General features: G+C 42.6%; 1 protein-coding gene across 1 annotated transcript; it reads left to right on the plus strand.

Moving 5' to 3' along the window:
* The first annotated feature begins 41 nt into the window (after positions 1-41).
* On the plus strand, positions 42-12,136 carry LOC110496954 (lens fiber membrane intrinsic protein-like). The gene is made up of 5 exons (XM_021572953.3): positions 42-185; positions 10,174-10,388; positions 10,869-11,018; positions 11,176-11,310; positions 11,612-12,136. Exons 2-5 carry the CDS (start codon positions 10,214-10,216, stop codon positions 11,674-11,676), a joined length of 525 nt encoding a protein of 174 aa, XP_021428628.3. The 5' UTR covers positions 42-185; positions 10,174-10,213; the 3' UTR covers positions 11,677-12,136.
* The last annotated feature ends 220 nt before the right edge of the window (positions 12,137-12,356 follow it).

Consider the following 12,356-nt stretch of genomic DNA (forward strand, 5'->3'; position numbering starts at 1 on the left):
CAGAAAAAACAGAGGGGATAACTTTTTGGAATTCAGCCCAATGGAGTTCTCTTTCATTCTCCTATCTCCCCTCCTCGGCTTGCAACGTCTCTCCTTCTCTCTCTCTCTCTCTTTCCCTCTACCCTCTCTCCCTTTCTCCCCAGAAAGGTAGACGGTTAAGAGCGTACTTTTACTGAAGAAACAAGGTAAGGGACATCCTAAATCTATCTATATAATGTTACCTTGATAGAAATGTATAGTTGTGCCAAAGAATAAGTTACTCAACTTAATGGTGAACTGAAGTCTTAAAGGTAAGGGACAATGGTGAACTAGTGGTTGACTAAGCCTTGATCAAACGCAATTTATTAAGTGCTTGGCAAAAGAGCTGATGTTTAACGCTGCTAGTTGTAAACGTCTATTCCATGACAATGTTTGTTTATTATATTTGGAGCACATGTTCATATATGTTAACAGGTCTCATTTTAAGACTCAGCTACAGTTGAAGTCAGAAGTTTACATACACTTAGATTGGGAGTCATTAAAACTTGTTTTTCAACCACTCCACTATTTTTTTGTTAACAAACTATAGTTTTGGCAAGTCGGTTAGGACATCTACTTCGTGCATGACACAAGTAATTTTTCCAACTATTGTCTACAGACGGATTATTTCAGTTATATTTCACTGTATCACAATTCCAGTGTGTCAGAAGTTTACATACACTAAGTAGACTGAGCCTTTAAACAGCTTGGAAAATTGCAGAAAATGATGTAATGGCTTTAGAAGCTTCTGATAGGCTAATTGACATCATTTGAGTCAATTGGAGGTGTACCTGTGGATGTATTTCAAGGCCTACCTTCAAACTCAGTGCCTCTTTGCTTGACATTGTGGGAAAATCAAAAGAAATCAGCCAAGACCTCAGAAAAAATTGAATTGTAGACCTCCACAAGTCTGGTTCATCCTTGGGAGCAATTTCCAAACGCCTGAAGGTACCACGTTCAGCTGTACAAATCAAATCAAATCAAATCAAATGTATTTATATAGCCCTTCGTACATCAGCTGATATCTCAAAGTGCTGTACAGAAACGCAGCCTAAAACTCCAAACAGCAAGCAATGCAGGTGTAGAAGCACGGTGGCTAGGAAAAACTCCCTAGAAAGGCCAAAACCTAGGAAGAAACCTAGAGAGGAACCAGGCTATGTGGGGTGACCAGTCCTCTTCTGGCTGTGCCGGGTGGAGATTATAACAAAACATGGTCAAGATGTTCAAATGTTCATAAATGACCAGCATGGTCGAATAATAATAAGGCAGAACAGTTGAAACTGGAGCAGCAGCACAGTCAGATGGACTGTACAAACAATAGTACGCAAGTATAAACACCATGGGACCACACACCGTCATACCGCTCAGGAAGGAGACACGTTCTGTCTCCAAGAGATGAACGTACTTTGGTGCGAAAAGAGCAAAGGACCTATTTTTTTTTTATTTCACCTTTATTTAACCAGGTAGGCTAGTTGAGAACAAGTTCTAATTTGCAACTGCGACCTGGCCAAGATAAAGCAAAGCAGTGTGACACAGACAACAACACAGAGTTACACATGGAGTAAACAATAAACAAGCCAATGACACAGTAGAAAAAAGAAAGTCTATATACAGTGTGTGCAAAAGGCATGAGGAGTTAGGCAATAAATAGGCCATAGGAGCGAATAATTACAATTTAGCAGATTAACACTGGAGTCATAAATGAGCAGATGATGATGTGCAAATAGAGATACTGGTGTGCAAAAGAGCAGAAAAGTAAGTAAAATAAAAACAGCATGGGGATGAGATAGGTAGATTGGGTGGGCTATTTACAGATGGACTATGTACAGTTGCAGCGATCGGTTAGCTCCTCAGATAGTTGATGTTTAAAGTTGGTAAGGGAAATAAAAGTCTCCAACTTCAGCAATTTTTTTTTTTTTTTGCAATTCGTTCCAGTCACTGGCAGCAGAGAACTGGAAGGAAAGGCGGCCAAATGAGGTGTTGGATTTGGGGATGACCAGTGAGATATACCTGCTGGAACGTGTGCTACGGGGGGGTGTTGTTATCGTGACCAGTGAACTGAGATAAGGCGGAGCTTTACCTAGCATAGACTTATAGATGACCTGGAGCCAGTGGGTCTGGCGACGAATATGTAGCGATGGCCAGCCGACTAGAGCATACAGGTCGCAGTGGTGGGTGGTATACGGTGATTTGGTAACAAAAAGGATGGCATTTTGATAGACTGCATCCAGTTTGCTGAGTAGAGTGTTGGAAGCTATTTTGTAGATGACATCACCGAAGTCGAGGATCGGTCGGATAGTCAGTTTTACGAGGGTAAGTTTGGCGGATTGAGTGAAGGAGGCTTTGTTGCAAAATAGAAAGCCGATTCTAGATTTGATTTTGGATTGGAGATGTTTAATATGAGTCTGGAAGGAGAGTTTACAGTCTAGCCAGACACCTAGGTATTTATAGTTGTCCACATATTCTAGGTCGGAACCGTCCAGGGTGGTGATGCTAGTCGGGCGGGCGGATGTGGGCAGCGAACGGTTGAAAAGCATGCATTTGGTTTTACTAGCGTTTAAGAGCAGTTGGAGTCCATGGAAGGAGTGTTGTATGGTATTTAAGCTCGTTTGGAGGTTAGTTAGTACAGTGTCCAAAAAAGGGCCAGAAGTATACAGAATGGTCTGTGTAGAGGTGGATCAGGGAATCACCCGCATCAAGGGCGACATCATTGATATATACAGAGAAAAGAGTTGGCCCGAGAATTGAACCCTGTGGTACCCCCATAGAGACGGCCAGAGGTCCGGACAACATGCCTTCCGATTTGTCACACTGAACTCTGTCTGCAAAGTAGTTGGTGAACCAGGCGAGGCAGTCATTAGAAAAACCAAGGATATTGAGTCTGTCGATACGAATACAGTGATTGACAGAGTCGAAAGCCTTGGCCAGGTCGATGAAGACGGCTGCACAGTACTGTCTTTTATCGATGGCGGTTATGATATCGTTTAGTACCTTGAGCGTGGCTGAGGTGCATCCGTGACCGGCTCAGAAGCCGGATTGCACAGCGGAGAAAGTACGGTGGGATTCGAAATTGTCAGTGATCTGTTTATTAACTTGGCTTTCGAAGACTTTAGATATGCAGGGCAGGATGGATATAGGTCTGTAACAGTTTGGGTCTAGGTTGTCACCCCCTTTGAAGAGGGTGATGACTGGGCAGCTTTCCAATCTTTAGGGATCTCGGACGATACGAAAGAGAGGTTGAACAGGCTGGTAATAGGGGTTGCAACAATGGTGGCGGATAGTTTTAGAAAGAGAGGGTCCAGAATGTCTAGCCCAGCTGATTTGTACGGGTCCAGATTTTGCAGCTCTAGCAGAACATCTGCTGTCTGGATTTGGGTGAAGGAGAAGCTGGGCAGGCTTGGGCGAGTAGCTGCAGGGGAGGCGGAGCTGTTGGCCGGGGTTGGTGTAGCCAGGAGGAAGGCATGGCCAGCCGTTGAGAAATGCTTATTGACATTTTCGATTATCATGGATTTATCAGTGGTGACCGTGTCGCCAATCCTCAGTGCAGTGGGCAGCTGGGTGGAGGTGCTCTTGTTCTCCATGGACTTTACAGTGTCCCAAAACTTTTTGGAGTTACAGCTACAAGATGCGAATTTCTGCTTGAAAAGCTAGCCTTTTCTTTCCTGACTGACTGCGTTTATTGGTTCCTGACTTCCCTGAACAGTTGCATATCGTGGGGACTATTCGATGCTATTGCAGTCCACCACAGGATGTTTTTGTGCTGGTCAAGGGCAGTCAGGTCTGGAGTGAACCAAGGGCTATATCTGTTCTTAGTTCTGCATTTTTTGAACGGGGCATGCTTATCTAAGATGGTGAGGAAATAACTTTTAAAGAATGACCAGGCATCCTCTACTGACGGGATGAGGTCAATATCCTTTCAGGATACCCGGGCCAGGTCGATTAGAAAGGCCTGCTCACAGAAGTGTTTTAGGGAGCGTTTGACAGAGATGAGGGGTGGTCGTTTGACCGCGGACCCATAGCGGATACAGGCAATGAGGCAATGATCGCTGAGATCCTGATTGAAAACAGCGGAGGTGTATTTGGAGGGCAAGTCAGGATAATGTCTATGAGGGTGCCCATATTTACGAATTTAGGGATATACCCGGTGGGTTCCTTGATGATTTGTGTGAGGTTGAGGGCATCTAGATTGTTCGACTGCCGGGGTGTTAAGCATATCCCAGTTTAGGTCACCTAACAGAACGAACTCTGAAGTTAGATGGGGGGCAATCAATTCACAAATGGTGTCCAGGGCACAGCTGGGAGCGGAGGGGGGTCGATAGCAGGCGGCAACAGTGTGAGACTTATTTCTGGAGAGGTTCAAATTAGAAGTTCAAACTGTTTGCGTATAGACCTGGAAAGTATGTCAGAACTTTGCAGGCTATCTCTGCAGTAGATTGCAACTCCTCCCCCTTTGGCAGTTCTATCTTGACGGAAAATGTAGCTGGCTATGGAAATCTCAGAATTGTTGGTGGCCTTCCTAAGCCAGGATTCAGACACGGCAACGACATCAGGGTTGGCAGAGTGTACTAAAGCAGAGTAAAACAAACTTAGGGAGTAGGTTTCTGATGTTGACATGCATGAAACCAAGATGTAACTGACAAGTAACCTGTAAGTCTATGTTGTTTTTTGTTTGAATTGTTTACGTGTTCGCTATGCTGGGGAAATAAGACAAGCGGAACTACGTAGCTAATAACTGTTGTAACGGGGACAGTATTGTAGCAACACACCTTTGGAGGGAAGGCAATCCCGCGCTGTGTTAGCTAAGTTTTCATGTCATCAGGTGTAGTTCGTAAAAGTTTAAGCGTGTACATTATGATGGTAACGTTATAATAATTAAGGATGAAGTGTGAATTCATTCCAGGAATAATAAGTGTGAAGTTTGATTTCCTCCCTTCTGTAATAAGCAGCCAATGAGGTATTTTTGCTTTATTCATGTGTTTAATCTGATACTGTTAAAGCTCCGGCTAAACTGTTTATGTATGTCAGCACTTCAGAGTTATACCAAGCTAATAAGTCACTCGTAAGATAAGAAGGTTGTAAGAGTGTGCTTAACTGTATTTTTCATTTACTTTATAGTTCTCACGGAAGGTGATAATTCTGACTAAAACTACAGAATAAAGCCGCCAGTTAAATTCAAGGAACGGTTGTGCTCATGGTTACTGAAGGGAGCTACACAAGGTTTTTTTGATCACAGAAGTCAACAAATGAGGGTGCCTGGGGACACGCAGGGCCTGGGTTTACCTCCACATCACCCGAGGAACAGAGGAGGAGTAGGATGAGGGTACGGCTAAAGGCTAGCAAAACTGGTCGCCTAGAGCGTTGGGGACAGAAAATAAAAGGAGCAGATTTCTGGGCGTGGTAGAATAGATTCAGGGCATAATGTGCAGACAGGAGTATGGTGGGGTGCGGATACAGCGGGGGTAAGCCCAGGCACTGAGTGATGATAATAATCTCTGGATAAGCTGGTTATAATGGGTGAGGTCACCACATGTGTGGGAGGTGGGACAAAGCAGGTATAATGAGTGGAACTAGGGGCTCCATTGTAAACTAAAACAATGATAACTAGTATACAAGGCATATTGCCATATGAGAGAGACATACAGCGAGGCATAAAGTAATCACCGTTGTTGATTTTTGGTGAGCTAACTAAGACAACAACGGGTGAAACAACAACAGCTAATCAGCTAAAACAACAACACGTAAAATGGCGATGACTGGGCAGAGAAGGTCAGTTAACTATACACAGAGCCTGAGTTCGCGGCTGGGGCCGACAGATAAAAAAAATAATAATAATACAAAAATAAACCGAATGGAGTACCTTGTGAAGATGCTGGAGGAAACAGGTACAACAGTATCTATATCCACAGTAAAACAAGGCCAATATCGACATAACCTGAAAGGCCGCTCAGCAAGGAGGGAGCCACTGCTCCAAAACCGCCATAAAAAAACGCACATTGGGACAAAGATCGTACTTTTTGGAGAAATGTCCTCTGGTCTGATGAAACAGAAATTGAACTGTTTGGCCATAATGGCCATTGTTATGTTAGGAGGAAAAAGAGGGAGGATTGCAAGCCGAAGAACACCATCCCAACTTGAAGCACGGGGTTGGCAGCATCATGTTGTGTGTGGGGTGCTTTGCTGCAACAGGGACTGATGCACTTCACAAAATAGATGGCATCATGAGGAAGGAAAATGATGTAGATATATTGAAGCAACATCTCAAGACATCAGTCAGGGAGTTAAAGCTTGGTCGCAAATGGCTCTTCCAAATGGACAATGACCACAAGCATACTTCCAAAGTTGTGGCAAAATGGCTTAAGAACAACAAAGTCATGGTATTGGAGTGGCAATCACAAAACCCTGACCTCAATCCTATATCAAATTTGTGGGCAGAACTGAAAAACTGTGTGCGAGCAAGGAGGCCTACAAACCTGACTCAGTTACATCAGCTCTGTCAGGAGGAATGGGCCAAAATTCACCCAACTTATTGTGGGAAGCTTGTGGAAGGCTACCAGAAACGTTTGAGCCAAGTTAAACAATTTAAAGGCAATGCTACCAAATACTAATTGAGTGTATGTACACTTCTGACCCACTGGGAATGTGATGAAAGGAATAAAAGCTGAAATAAATCATTCTCTCTACTACTATTCTGACATTTCACATTCTTAAAATAAAGTGGTGATCCTAACTGACCTAAGACATGGAATATTTACTAGGATTGAATGTCAGGTATTGTGAAAAACTAAGTTTAAATGTATTTGGCTAAGGTGTATGTAAACCTCCGACTTCAACTGTACATACAAAATGAAAATTGCTCAAATTAGGTAATATTCACTTAGCATGTCTTTAGTCTTCAAGCTTTGATTCTCGTCGTCAAGCTTTGATTCTAGTCGTCAAGCTTTGATTCTAGCTGTCAAGCTTTGGTTGTTTCTCATTTATTGTGTTTGCCATAGCATCATATAAAGTAGTTATAATGAGTGAGCACAACTGATCCTGAATATCAGCTCTGTAATTTACAGTACCAGTCAAAAGTTTGGACACACCTATTCATTCAAGGGCTTTTCTTAGTTTTTTTTACTATTTTCTACATTGTAGAATAATAGTGAAGACATCAAAACTATTAAATAACACATATGGAATCATGTAGTAACCAAAAAAGTGTGAAACAAATAAAAATATATGTTATATTTGAGATTCTTCAAAGTAGCCACCCTTTGCCTTGATGACAGCTTTGGCTTTCTTTCAACTTGCGTCATGAGGTAGTCACCTGGAATGCATTTAAATTAACAGGTTGCTTTGTTAAAAGTTCATTTGTGGAATTTATTTCCTTCTTATCAGTTGTGTTGTGACAAGGTAGGGGTGGTACAGAGAAGATAGCCCTATTTGGTAAAATACCAAGTTCATATTATGGCAAGAACAGCTCAAATCAGCAAAGAAAAAATGACACTGCATCATTACATTTCAAGAACTTTTAAAGTTTATTCAAGTGCAGTCGCAACAACCATCAATACCTATGATGAAACTGGCTCTCATGAGGACCGACACAGGAAAGGAAGACCCAGAGTTACCTCTGCTGCAGAGGATAAGTTAATTAGAGTTACCAACCTTAGAAATTGCAGCCTAAATAAATGCTTCACAGAGTTCAAGTAACAGACACATCTCAACATCAACTGTTCAGAGGAGAACAGGCCTTCATGGTCAAATTTCTGCAAAGAAACCATTCCTAAAGGACACCAATAAGAAGAAGAGACTTGCTTGGGCCAAGAAATACGAGCAATGGACATTAGACCAGTGGAAATCTGTCCTTTTGGTCTGATGAGTTCAAATCTGAAATCTTTGGTTCCAACCACCCTGTTACTTTATGAGACGAAGAGTAGGTGAACGGAGGATGTGTGGTTCCCACCGTGAAGCATGGAGGAGGAGGTGTGATGGTGTGGGGGTACTTTGCTGGTGACGCTGTCTGTGATTTATTTAGAATTCAAGGCACACTTAACCAGCATGGCTACCACAGCATTCTGCAGCGATACGCCATCCAATCTGGTTTGCGCTTAGTGGAAATATAATTTGTTTTCAACAGAACAATGACAAAACACACCTCCAATTGAGATGGTTTGGGATGAGTTGGACTGCAGAGTGAATGAAAAGCAGCCAACAAGTACTCAGCATATTTGGGAACTCCTTCAAGACTGTTGGATAAGCATTCCAGGTGAAGTTGGTTGAGAGAATGCCAAGCGTGTGCAAAGCTGTCATCAAGACAAGGGTAGCTACTTTGAAGAATCTAAAATATATTTTGATTTGTTTAACACTTTTTTGTTTACTACATGATTCCATATGTGTTATTTCATAGTTTTGATGTATTCAACATTTTTCTACAATGTAGAAAATAGTAAAAATTAAGAAAAACCCTGCAATGAGTAGTTGTGCCCAAACTTTTGACTGGTACTGTATATGATTTGAGATCATTGATACGCGGCGATTTGTACTTTGTCATATGACATGCTATTCTATAAAATAATTTCTCCGTAATTAATATTACCTGATTGAGCTAATCATATAAATTTAATTAACTAGAGAGTCGGGCACCACAAAATAATATTTAAAGACCTCTTAAAGACCTAGTAATATTTTACATCAATAGCAGTCAATATTAATCGTCATCTTAATTCAGTCTCATCTGAAAGTGGTAAATTCTTTGTTATCTGCACGAACCCTGGCTCACAAGTTGAATCAGCTATGCAAAATTGGGTTTAATTATTTATTTACTAAATAACTAACTAATCACACAGAATTACACATACACATAATTAAATCATAACTTGATTACAAATGACGTCATAAAGGAAAACGTCCCTAGCGGGCGGAACAGATATGACAGCTTGTTACACAAAAGAAAAGGGGCTGGGTTTGGGTGAAAGAGCGGGAAGACTGAGGAACAATGGGAAGAAGCTGTGCTATTGTAAATACAGTATCTTATGCATTCTAAATTACCGCCCAATTGGAAAAGGAAAATGCAATAAATATTTACTCTGAGCTGCACTTCGGTAGGTTGGTGGTAGATGGGAGGCTGTGTTGCCCAACCGAGTCCTTTGAAGATAGTCTCTGGTTGTCAATTGGATACGTTGTAGTAACGTCGTTGGGTGATAGACGGGATACTCTGTCTGTTCCTTCCTAGCCCACGTTTGCATCTGCTGTTGCTAACTCAACGGCTAGGAGGTATCACTTCTGTAGTGAATAAGAGTTCAAAGTTCATACCATTCGCAACCAAAGCTCACGCTGATGTTAGCTTCGTTCTGTAGTTATTACCTGAACCATTCTGACATAGGACCGTCGTCCTCACGTCCTCGGAACATGAGGTTATATTGTCGTCAAGGGCTTATATAGGAAGGGAGAGGAGGGCATGCTTGAAAAGTTTTATAGCCCATGTCCCTTCACAGGGGTGGGCCACTGATTGAGCAGAGCCCTATCTTATGAAAACCCAAATCTCACATTTTAGAAGCTAAAATCACATTTCATCCCATCATGAATAATTTCATATTCAAACATTTAAATTGAACAACAATTCCATGTGAATCCGATAACTCTGATGTGTAGACTTTCCACTGTTTAGTTTATGTCATCTTATCATTGATGAGAATGTCTGAGATGACAACCGAACTGACATCATATTCATTAAGTACCACTGCATATGTTCCATTTGTTGGATTACCAGAATATAGTTAATTTCCCCCCACCTTCTGATGTTCCCAGAATCTCTTTGTTATTCAAGGGTTTTGCAAATGTAACCTCAGTAGGGTAGAGAGAGTAAAAAGGGGGGGAAGAGATATTTATGACTGTCAAAAACCTACCCCCCAGGCCAACGTCATGACAACAGCATGGAATAATGAGTGTGTGCTATAAAGATCATATCATACAGATACAGGTTTCTAACTCCCTCATCTCCTCCCCAGTATCAGTACAGGTGTGTCTAACTCCCTCATCTCCTCCCCAGTATCAGTACAGGTGTGTCTAACTCCCTCATCTCCTCCCCAGTATCAGGAGCTATGAGGTGACCATTGCAAACTGAGTGTCCATCTGTCATATAATTCAGGTGTGTTTATCCCTCCTCTTTCCGTGCAGTATCAGGTACCACGCAGCAGCCACAGCAGCATCTCTCAGGATGCATAGCTTCATGGGCGGGGGCCTTTTCTGTGCCATGGTGGGGAACATCCTGCTGGTGGTCTCAATGGCAACAGACTACTGGATGCAGTACCGCCTGTCAGGCAGCTTCGCCCACCAGGGCCTCTGGAGGTACTGCATGTCGGGCAAATGTTACATGCAGACGGACAGCATCGGTGAGACCACACACCATCGAGGGGTCAGGGGATGGAAGGATATAGATTATATACAGAGGGATAGCAATGACCACCTGATTTAAATGAGATATGTTAACAGTCTGACTTGGTCTGATGGAAGGGAAGGTCTAAGTGCATCCATTCACTGGCAGAAACGTAATAAATGGTTGCTTTACTTCATGATAGAGACCTGTTGCTGAGAATGTCGGGCCAGTAATCAAAAGGTTGCTGGTTAAAATCCCTGAGCCACTAGGTGAAAAATCTGTTGATGTGCCTGTGAGCAAGGCACTTAAACCTAGTTGCTCTGGATAAGAGAGTGTGCTAAATGTTCAAATGTTGACTTGAACATGAGGAGAAATGTTACAAAAGGGCATGACACTACAATACCATTCATTTTCACTCTTGGCTGGAAGAAGGGATGCATTTGACAAAGACCTCTGTTATGTCACCCTGCACACCGCTTTCACTGTTGCCCTCTAGCGTACTGGAATGCCACCCGGGCCTTAATGATCCTGTCCGGGATGTCGTGCTTCGCGGGCATCATTGCGGGCATCCTCTCCTTTGCCCACTTCTCCGCCTTCGAGAGGTTCAACCGCTCCTTCGCTGCAGGGATCATGTTTTTCATCTCCAGTGAGTCTCATATCACACACACACACACACACACACACACACACACACACACACACACACACACACACACACACACACACACACACACACACACACACACACACACACTAGTTTTGTGCAGTATTTTCACCTCTTATATCCCCCTTCCTTCTCCCAGCTTTATTTGTTCTGCTGGCGATGGCCATCTACACGGGTGTGACAGTGAACTTCCTGGGCAAGCGCTTCGGTGACTGGCGTTTCTCTTGGTCTTACATATTGGGCTGGGTGGCACTGCTCATGACCTTCTTTGCAGGTAAGAACTGACACACAGGATCAATCACAGTACTCAACCAACCCAGTCCAAAAACAATCAACCCTCAAGTCTCCCAGTGTTAGCAGATCTGAAGAGACCAGATTGTTAAAAGCAATATGGTGATGGTTTTTCCATAGCCTTCCAATGGGTTAGGGGAGCCTGGCTGCATCATATTACTGACACCTGTCTGGATCAATCAGACCTGATTGAGGGGTAGTGGCTGAAGGGAGGGTATGTCTACAGCTGGATTCTGATGCAATGTCCATTGTCCATTAACCTGTACATGCTCTGTGTGTTCCAGGGATATTTTACATGTGTGCCTACAGAATGCATGAATGTAGGAGAGGGGGCGGCCCTACACGCTAGAGAGAAAGACACAGCAAGATACACAAACTGTTTTTAAAAAGAGGACCATTTTACACTGAATGAATGACCATGTTTATCCAGAGGCCAACATATGACAGAAAGCCTTTGCGACTGCATGGGCCTCCATCCCTGATGTTTCCAATGGATTTCCTGGATAAATAAAGGTTTGATTAAAAAAAATATACAACAGAAAGGAACATTTACAAGAATGATAATGCATTTATTTATAAAGTCAATATGACTCATTTCATTATCTATGTGCAGTTAACAGGAGAATATGTTTCAAAATGGCTGACACGGCAAGGGTTATGATATCTCCGTAGTGCCTTTTTCAAAAGCATATATGTAAGATGACAACAGGCTTTTTGTATATGCAAATGTGTTGTAGTTTTGATAAGGAATATGGGCAGCAATGCTGACTTTACAATTTCTCATATTTTCAATAAAGTTCCTCTCTAAATGTTTTGTTGCCTCTAAGTTGATCCTTAATGCAAGGTCCACCTTTCAATGGCTATTTTAGGGGTTTTAGTTAGGGGTTGTTTTATACGTGATGCACACAAAGTTATACCACAAGATGGCGGCACTAAACCAGTTTACATGAGCAGGGCTTTGCACATACCGCTAGATGGGTTGCTTCTGTTGCCTGGGAAATCCCATAGCCAAAGCTACCGGATGATGGT

This window comes from Oncorhynchus mykiss, chromosome 18 (genome assembly GCF_057628025.1).
Source record: "Oncorhynchus mykiss isolate SJ-2025 chromosome 18, ASM5762802v1, whole genome shotgun sequence".
Taxonomy (NCBI): domain Eukaryota; kingdom Metazoa; phylum Chordata; class Actinopteri; order Salmoniformes; family Salmonidae; genus Oncorhynchus; species Oncorhynchus mykiss.

What these genes read in the sequence shown, in the direction of transcription:
- LOC110496954 (XM_021572953.3), top strand. Translation starts at nt 10,214, where the DNA reads ATGCATAGCTTCATGGGCGGGGGCCTTTTCTGTGCCATGGTGGGGAAC. An exon ending in CATGCAGACGGACAGCATCG is followed by an intron (nt 10,389 to 10,868) that starts GTGAGACCACAC and finishes GTTGCCCTCTAG; the next exon opens with CGTACTGGAATGCCACCCGG. An exon ending in GATCATGTTTTTCATCTCCA is followed by an intron (nt 11,019 to 11,175) that starts GTGAGTCTCATA and finishes TCCTTCTCCCAG; the next exon opens with CTTTATTTGTTCTGCTGGCG.